Raw genomic sequence first — 9,996 nt, forward strand, 5'->3', positions numbered from 1 at the left:
ATATAAGAGAAAGAGGCAGAACACAATACCTGGTTGGTGAAGGTAACAATATGTTCTTCCAGTTGTTCGCTGGTGAACACAGAGATGGTGCCCTCGACCACAGCTCGCTCTATCCTGGCGGAACCTTCGGATCCACGAAGCAGATAGTTCCCGATGGACGTTCGAATGATGTTTTCGTCTGTCTTCTTATTGCCGTGCATCTAGATAAAAAATATCAGTGATTATAAATAATATAATCAGTTTAAAATAATTGTCGGGTTTTAAGAATAAACACAATTGCTTAGTTCGACTTATTATTAATGAATGCCTTGCACTTTAAAGCCACTCTCTGTATTAATTAGTCTCAAAGGAGGATTAGTACTAAAGCATCTACACCCAATATCAACTTTCTTTCTCCTTTTTGAAGGAATTATTTACTAGGGCGCTGGGTGCCGGTGTTAAATGTCAGATTATACCCTCTGATCATTTTAACCCTGGGTGTGAACTGGTCTAGGCTAGGTACCACTCCAGGGGTTAATCTGGCCTAGGCTATTTTGCACTCCCCTGGGCCAAAATAAACTCCTATACTGTACTTCAAGGAATTTGAATTACATGTTGAGTTATGAAGTCGGCTAATGAGATGTCGATTTAGTGAACTGATGTTGACATGGATTCAAAACACATGTTGGGGCTTAGTTTAGTTTTACATTTAGTATAGTCTTATGTGCGTCTATTACGATGATGCCATTAACAGACTTTCAATTTCTCACAGCCCATCAAACTTCTGCAGCAGTGTTCGATACAATACCTTGTGGCGTTTATCGATTTATACTTTTATGTTCAACAATCGAATATTACAACTATAAGGGTTGGTGATAAATGGCAGTTTTTGAATAAGAGAGCTGCGATGATATCATCCAGTGATTTCGAATTGAAGCATTGATCGTGAAGTGATCTTTTTCGAAGTAATTGTGACCAAATTTTATCATCCTTCTTAGGTCTCCATATGTATCTGCAGTTGTACTACTGTAGTTTAGCAGCTTTATCAATCGTGATTTTTTTTTGTGTGTGTCATACAGAATCTAAGGCACAAAAACTGCATAGAATTATTACATTTTGCCAAAATAATGTGCAAATTCGGAAAGGGTGCGAACAGCAAAAAGAATCACTCACTGGTCTACAGTACAGTATATGAAGTAACGGTAACTGCAGTTGTAATCAGCTGTTGTGTGGTACGGTTCAGCTGACTCAGGGATGTATTTTGGCATGGGGGAGGTTATTCCAGCCTAGGCCTAAGTAACCCCCTGGGTGGTATCTGGCCTCGGCCAAAATAAACCCTTGGTTAAATTGGGCTGGCCCATTTTAATCCCCAGGTCTAATTTGGCGGGGGTTTATTCTGGCCTGCTACACCAGTACTACTAGGATCATAAACTTCCCTCCCCCTTACTCATTATGTCTGACTGCCTTGCCAAGAGTGTACAGTATATGTGTGATATGCCAAGACAGTTGTTGTGATCTGCTAATTGTCTGTGTCGAACGAATTGTGATGCTCAATGTGGTATAATAAATTCTCTTGCTTGTTGATTCTTTTGCCCCTTTGCTGATAGTTTTATTTATATAATAGTTTAGCTATTAAAATTTATCATTTTCGTAATACTTATATCAGAAGTCCACAAGTCAATAAGTGTGTTTGAATGGTATGGGTAGCAGGAATAGTAGTGTTACCCTAAATGATATAACTATTTTCATTACATTTACTCTTATATCTTCCTTTGTCATTATGGTTCTTATTTTTTGTATTATAATCTTTGTCTTTAATTCATATACAATCTTATGGTAACTCATAGTCACGTAAGCTTACCTTCCATTTCACTAGGTTTTCACAGGATTCGAACTCGAGTACACGCGTGAGGGACCAGAGAGTGTCTTCAATGGTAAAGGCGCTTGAGGTCTGCGACGACGTCTTCGACTTGCTGCTTGTAGGTGACTTCTTTGTTGAACTTTTCTTTCCGCCTCTTCCTGTGGTCTTCTTAGAGAACTTCGATTTAGAACTGACATCAGAGACAAAAAAAAATAGTTATGTTGATATTCACTCATTATTAGGTTGGAATATCTTGTAATTGCTATTTGTTCTGTCTGTGATTCAAATGAATAGTGCAAATAGCATTCACTTGTGTGTGTGTGTGTGTGTGTGTGTGTGTGTGTGTGTGTATATGTATATTGTGAAATCGAGATAATTGTGAAAAATATTAAATATGACTATTTTCAAAGGAACTTTCAACATAAAACCCGTATTTGTTATATCACTTGACGAATCTTCCATGTAGTCTTTACCAATTAACGTAAATTAAAGTACAACTATTCTACACACTTCGTCTTCAAGTCCTGACACACTTCCACACACTTTAAATCACATCTGTACTCCTCGTCTAGCAAAACTGACATTATAATAAATTATTCACATCAGATAATTCCATTAGAGTTATCATAGATTCTACTATTCTTGGTTCTTCCATCTTATATATTCCACAGTCACGTAGATCATTTGCCCAACAAACCCACCTGGGAACCACACCTGAGATCAGCACTCACCTTGAGGAGGATTCTTGTCTCTGTGTGTCTATTTCAACCACTGCCTCCCGCCGCTGGTTCTCCAGGACTGTCTGCTCCTTCGGTAGCTGGAAGAGGGAGTACCTGCAAGGGTATAGAAGGCGGGTGTTAGTAAACTCTGCTTCTCTCGTTCTCTCTCTCTCTCTCTCTCTCTCTTATTCCCATTTTTCTCTCTTTCTTATTAAACATTTTTGTTTCTTTCTTAATATCACACTAGCTCATTCTGTTACTCACTGATTGTTACAGTAGCCAGCCATCACAGTCTCGTTGAGCGTAAAGGTCGTCTTTTTGAATGTTGGTTCTCTTCTAGGGTCGCCGTAGTTACCCTGGAGGATCAATAATACTTATAGTGATACGTTATCATGTTTTCCTATATCAGATGTGTATAGATATCATATGTGTGTTTATATCACGTATATGTTGACATCATGTGCCGTGGTATTATATTTACCTTGGTATCATGTGTCTTTATATCAATGGTACAATATGACTTAATAATATCACATGTGTTTTATGTGATAATATGTTTGTAAATTTCTCTGTCCACGTAACTGATTCTATTCTAAAAATTCCTTTAATTTAAATACTAGTAGACAATAAAGCCAGACAACAATATAATAAATCCAATTAATACACTTAACTGATACATACCAGTATTGGCGGTATTCTGAAGATGTTGACGACAGACTTTCTGATGTTGGTGATCCAGACTGGTTCCTGAGGCGCCTTCAGGTACTCCTTGCCCTGAATAGAGGTTACCAAAGTTCAACTGAAACCATTTTAAAATATTACCTAACACTACAGACACACACACACACACACTGCTTGTGTATTCTTTTGATCTGGCCGAATGTCTCTCTGCAGGGTTTGGTCATGACGGTGTCGAGACTACCCCATTCGGCACTGGGATTTGGGTTATTTGTTGTCGGGTTGTTTATCATCCTAGTGTATGCTCGAAATGTTCTCTGAAAACATGTGCTACTGCTGGATCCTTCAGATGCTTAGTATTAAAACCACTTCTAGAGGCTTGTTGCCTTCGCCGTTTTGGGGCGATGAGAAGTGAGAGTTTGACTCTGGAGAGCAGATAATCAGTGTCGTAGTGGTCTGAGCCACGCATGGCTCGGGTGATGAGGACATCTCGGCGATCTCTTTCTCTGACAATGATGGAGTCAATGAGTGGCCAATGTTTGGATCGTGGGTGTTGCCACGAACCCTTGAACTTGTCGACCTGCCTTAAAAAGGTATTGGTGATAGTGAGGTTGTGGGCAGCACACTTGCTGAGGAGGAGTAGGCCAATTTCCCCTATGATTCCCTGTCAGATGTGAGCATCTCTGTCAACTCTGGCACTGAAGTCACCAAGGAGCACAACCTTATCTTCTCTGGCGATTTAGGTCAGCACTCTGCATCCAGTGTTGGGGGTGTATGCACTGATGAAAAGGACTTGACGTGAGTGATTCAGCGGGACTCTGAGCGTCATGAGGCGCTCGTTGATCCCAACAGGCATTTCAGTTAGCCTATGTAGTATGCACTGGTGGATGGCAAAGCCAACTCCATAAATGCTGGTTTCTCTCCGCAGCAGAAGAAGGTATAGCCAAACCCCTGGTTTGTGAGTCGAGCATCGTCTAGGAGCTGAGATTTACTAATGGCTGCTATGTCAATATTCTACCTAGCACACACACACACACACACACTCTCTCTCTCTCTCTCTCTCTCTCTCTCTCTCTCCACTTACCTCTCCCCCATCGATGCAGAATTCGAAGGGCTTTTCGAGTAGGTCATTGCCTTGCTCCAGCGGGTGGTACTGGATGGGTAGCGGTGACCGAGTGTCGCACTCTAGTTCATCGTGAAATTCTCCCACTTGGATGTTGCTGAACTGTCAGGTTAAAGTTAAAATATAAGTGGCTGAAGTGTCAAAAGGTCAAATATAAGTTCTCGTTTAACAGTTTTATTTTTCAACTTAGATTTTGCTAAAATGGCAGTTTAGAAATATATATCAGATTATGTACATGGTAGTAGGGTATAAGTCTGAGCATCTTATGCAGTAAATACCAAGTGCTTGTTTATTTTTGCAATATTATATATTTTTCGGGGGATTGAATACTGCATTCGTACATCCATATAGCATAGTAAACCTCCACCACGGTTGAGCCAATGACCACACCTCTCTCTCCTTCATCATCAACTTACCTGGAAGAAGGTCTCATGCTCACTGGACACCTGTACAGTGACATCAATCTGAATTCCTGCTCCTGAATACTGGTCTTTGAGGTCAGGGATCCCAGATGCTACCCTGCCACTGTACCGGTACTGGTACTCCAGACCTGGCTCCAGGCTCCAGCACGAACCTGTGGGCAATACATCTTATGAAAGCGCACGATAATTGTGTTTGCATTAAAGAACAGGAACTTCAAGTTAAGGACTGCTCACCCAAACGTCACATCATACAAAGCTTAAAAGAAAATTCACGGAGCCAGATTCATCCCTTCCCTCAACATTAAACACTACTTGATTTTAAGATATTGGTAAATGATAGTTTAGTAACTTATCTGCTGAACGCCAGCTGAGGTTGGGAGATGCACTGTGATTCGTTTTTGCAAAAGTACGAAATTTTCCTCTCCTATATGAAGAAAAAATCCCACGAAACCTGAATAACTAGACGTCCACCTTTACTGTACGGGGATAATACAAGATGAATTTTTAAATGATATTATCTTCTGGCCCATGGTACAAATCTGGCAATTCCAACCTAAAAAAAATAAACCTCTAGTTAAAAACTAACAAAACACATTTTTAGACAAAAATCAAAATTATATGAACTATTTAAGGTTGCCTTTCATTTACTTTGACCACATTGTGAGATGAATGTTCTCGGTGTTTTCTTACCGCGATTTCGTTACTCAGTCTCACGAGAAAACCTTAACCATGAAATGGACTATCACTCTGTGGCTTATGGCTAGTTTAATAATGACTAATTAAAAAACTATTAGGTAAGTAAAAATTGATATTTGTATGTTAATGTTTCATACCTTGATTATAATATCTAAAATAAGTCTCATAATTTTCAAATTGCATGACCTTGTTCTCGATCTCTGGCACATCCCTCACCACCAGCATTAAGAAAATAAGAATGAAGGAAACTGCCGCGGGCCTATTGGCCCTTACTGGGCAGTCCCATTTACACCCAACCCCTATTGCTCATGTATCCATCCAACCTATGTTTGAAGCTATCCAGCGTATTCGAGTTAATGATGATATTTGGTAACTTGTTCCACTCATCCACTACTCTATTTCCGAACCAATATTTACCCATTTCGCGCCTAAATCTAAATTTGTCTAATTTAAAACCATTGTTACGAGTTCGCTCCTGGTTGGATAGTTTGAGTACCTTTGTAATGTCCCTTTTGTTCAGCCCTGACTTCCATTTACACACCTCTATCATATCGCCCCTCGCTCTACGTCTCTCGAGGGAGTGCAAATTAATATGTTTTAACCTGTCTCTGTACTGAAGGTTCCTAATGCCCGGGACTAGTCTTGTCATTCTCCTCTGAATTCTTTCTAGGGATTCTATATCTATTCTGTAATACGGTGACCAGAATTGAACTGTGTAATAGCGTAATCCAAGTGAGGTCTCACAAGCACAAGATATAGTTTTAGGATGACCTCGCTAGTCTTGTAACACACTCCTTTGTATGAACCCAAGTGCTTCATTAGCCTTGTTTCGAGCAAATACACATTATTTACATGGCTTAAAATTCCTACTTATCATTACTCCTAAATCTTTCTCGCAGTCGGATTTCTCAATAACATCGCTGTTCATTTGGTATCTGGTTTCCCTGTTTACGCCTCCTATACTGAGTACTTTACATTTGTCCACATTGAATTTCATCTGCCATTTTTCAGACCATTCGAAATTTTTTTCTAGATCTTCCTGTAGTTTTGCGGAGTCCTCGTCAGATTTAATTACACGCCCTATTTTAGTGTCCACCATATTTACTTATGTTGCTGTCTACGCCGATATCTATGTCGTTTATGTGTATAATAAATAACAATGGTCCGAGTACTGAGCCTTGGGGAACTCCACTAGTGACGTTGCTCCAATGGGATTTAGTGCCGTTAATGCTCACTCGCTGTTTCCTGTCCTGTAACCACGCCCTAATCCATTTTCGAATATCTCCTTTAATGCCATGAGCCTCCACTTTTCTTATTAGTCTTTCGTGAGGGACTCTGTCGAAGGCTTTGCTAAAGTCGAGATATACCACATCATAATTGTGCCCCTCGTCCACTAATTCGAAAACAGATGAAAAGAATGTTAATAGATTAGTTAGACATGAACGCCCGCTTGTGAAGCCATGTTGGGAATCACTGATCAACTTGTGCTGCACCATGTGATTTCGTTGAAATGATTGCTTCCAGTAATTTGCCTACAATTGACGTTTGACTGATTGGTTGGTAGTTAGAGGATAGTGATCTATCCCCCTTCTTGAAAATTGGTATTACATTCCAGGATTCTGGTACTACACCCGTTTTTAAGGACATGTTAAACAGCTTTACCAAGAGCATACTAAGCTTTTCCTTACATTCCTTTAATACTCTGGCAAATATCTCATCGGGACCTGGTGACTTATTAGGCTTTAGTTATCTATTTGCTTACTAACATCGTTACTAGTCACTACTATCTCGCTTAATTTATTTCTTCACTATTTCTGTATAGAGTCGGTGCCTCGGGTATCATGTTTAAATTTTCGGAGGTGAAAACTGTTGAAAAATATTCATTCAGATTATTGCCCATTTCTCCGTCGTTATCAGTTGGGGACAGCCGGGTGAGGTTCTTAGAAAGGACTTTTTGTGCAAGAGATAAGAAACGTAGGACTAGGGTGTGTTTTCCTGGGGCTGGGATAGGGCATGTAGCTGAGAGGATAGATAGGGTTTTGTCAGTGGAGGGTACCAAGCCAGTAGTGTGTCTTAGTGTGGGAGGTAACGACATAGGAAAGGTTAGGAGTGAGGAACTTTTCAAGAGTTATAGGGAGGCGCTGGGGAAGGTTAGAGATAGGGGAGGGATCCCGATAGTATGTGGTGTCCTGCCTGGAAGAGGAGTTGGTGGTGAATGGCTGTCCAGGAATTGCTATAAATTGCCGACTGGAAAAACATTGTGCAAGCATTGATTGGGCGTTCATTGATAACTGGCAACCATTCTGTGGCAACATACCTGTACAAAAACCCTCTCCCTCAAAGAATGGGACCAGGAAATGCACAATACCTGCAAAAGCCCTCCACGCAAATTGCAGAAGACCTTTATAAGCCAAAAAGGAAAAAGAAAGAGAGCAATAATAACCCAACTCTGCCAACCACTAACAAAACCTACAATCCTCCCAAAACAAAAACTTAACCCACCCAACCATACTTACAATCCCTCCCCCCCCAAAAAATAATAAAATAAGAAAAAATATTAACTCAACTTATCCAACCACTAATCAACTCCTACAATCCTTCCAAAACAAAAACTTAATATTCCCGACCTTTCTAACAGCCCCCTTCCACCCCCCTTTAAAAAAAAAATTGTACATTTAATTCAATACAACTATTCATTAACCACACAAATCATATCACCCCTAAGAAATCCTACTAAACTATAAATCAACCTAACTACCTCCAAAGCCCCTCCCTCTCCCCCCCCAAAAGAAAACATACCCCAAATCCTCCCAATAACTCACCATACCTGACCTTACTAACAATTATCCTCCCCTTCCCCCTCACCCCTTACTATATTGACACACACACACACAACCCCCCTAAGCAATCCTAATTCAGCACAAATCAACATACCACCTCCACCCCCAACCTTTAATAAGTGCTCGCCTCTTCACCCATACAGGTAGGTCATTCCACTCCGTGTTGTAATTCGCCCTTCTTTAAGTGATTTGACCCAATTATTAGTTGATTGTGCAAGTGTTACAGTAGCGTAGTTAATATGCTTTGAGTGAGGTAATGTTTACGTCTTTAACGTCCCCTGAAACGTGCTGTCGTTGTCACAGTTAGTAAGTGCTTGCCCCTTCACCCATACAGGTCCTTAACGCAGCCTAGGCCGTGTCTGTAGCGTGGATGGTGTATCCACTATGTCTGGAGAGATGTCCGAGGTCACGTAGGATCCGTCACCTTCGTGGGACCCGGCCGTCAGACACTTCAGTACTACCTATGGGCCCCATAGCTGGCCCGTCTCACCCTAACGCTCGGCCAACGAGGCGACCCCGGATCGCCAAGCCACACACAACTACCAGCCCCCATCATACTTCCTCACCAACAGTTATAACACATCCCTCACCACCGACTTATTTTCAAGGGGAGATACAATGTATGAGGAAGCCAAAATTCGATAGAGTAACAGAGAGATGACCATTAAGACCTCATCTATGCCAAAACTCACCTGCACTTATTAAGACCCTTCTGCTAGGTACACACCCATCGCCTATTCATTTACAGCACTTGTCCCTAGTGACACACACACACACACACTTACCTAGGAGTCCCAGGAGCAGAACCCCCCTCATGGTGACGAAGGGAGAGAGGGTGGCTGGTGTGGCGCCGTGGAGTATAACGAGTGGAGGTGAGTGTGCTGGGAGGACGAGTATACTGAAGGAGCAGCCAAGAGCGAATACAACGTTGCTCGGTCTTATAAACTCATACACGTGTCGCTGTCACTGGAGTTACATCACAGAATAAACAAAATTTCTCGCTAATCATCGTCTTTTTCTTTTGGTCCTAATTTTATGTAGTTTTATTTTCCGGCCATTTTCCTCTTTCGTATATGTCATAACTACAGATCATTTATCATTGTCATATTACTATTTAATATAAAAGTCCGTCGTGTGATACAAAGTACATAAGAGAGGTAGCACCATATTGGCGTTGTGAAAATCGTAGTTGGTAACTTTCTTTACTTAGCACCGCCCCGTTAGTCATCTGACTTAAAAATACATAAAAATTAAGAAATTGTATTTCTCATCCAAATTTACGGGAAGAAACGTAATATACTGGATTTGGGGGGCATAAATATGTAATATATATAATATATATTATGAAATACACAACATACTTTGCGAAATATACAGACTTATTATGAAAATGATCAAATTTGAGAGGATCTTTTTGACACTGAAAAGTCAAGATAACATTAATAGCGTTAATAAGTATGAGAGAGTAAAATTCAGGATTTAAAATAGTAGGATGGGAAACGTCTGAGGTGGAGGAAAGTGGGAGGGGATGGGTGAGAATGGGGAGGGAGGTGGATCGAGAAACGTAGGGAGGAAGACTACAACAGACTTACCAGGGTGAAAAAGGTGAAGATGTTAAGGGTTAGAGTGAAAAAGGATGGATGAGGGTGAAACGAGTGAAGGGGTAAACCATAGCATT

At 40.8% G+C, this 9,996-nt stretch overlaps 1 protein-coding gene across 1 annotated transcript in view; it reads right to left on the reverse strand.

The window, feature by feature from the left end:
• LOC121853770 (hemolymph clottable protein-like) overlaps positions 1–9,258 on the reverse strand; it is a 58,415-nt gene extending 49,157 nt beyond the window's left edge. The window contains exons 1-8 of the mRNA XM_042348125.1: positions 9,104–9,258; positions 4,777–4,934; positions 4,322–4,462; positions 3,241–3,333; positions 2,824–2,915; positions 2,572–2,673; positions 1,841–2,030; positions 30–200 (exon numbers count right to left, since the gene is read on the reverse strand). Of these exons, the coding sequence (XP_042204059.1) occupies positions 30–200; positions 1,841–2,030; positions 2,572–2,673; positions 2,824–2,915; positions 3,241–3,333; positions 4,322–4,462; positions 4,777–4,934; positions 9,104–9,134 (978 nt within the window). The 5' untranslated portion in view covers positions 9,135–9,258. The remainder of the gene's footprint in view (positions 1–29; positions 201–1,840; positions 2,031–2,571; positions 2,674–2,823; positions 2,916–3,240; positions 3,334–4,321; positions 4,463–4,776; positions 4,935–9,103) is intronic.
• Between the last annotated feature and the right edge of the window lie 738 nt (positions 9,259–9,996).

This window comes from Homarus americanus, unplaced genomic scaffold, assembly GCF_018991925.1.
Source record: "Homarus americanus isolate GMGI-L3 unplaced genomic scaffold, GMGI_Hamer_2.0 scaffold18703, whole genome shotgun sequence".
Taxonomy (NCBI): Eukaryota; Metazoa; Arthropoda; class Malacostraca; order Decapoda; family Nephropidae; genus Homarus; species Homarus americanus.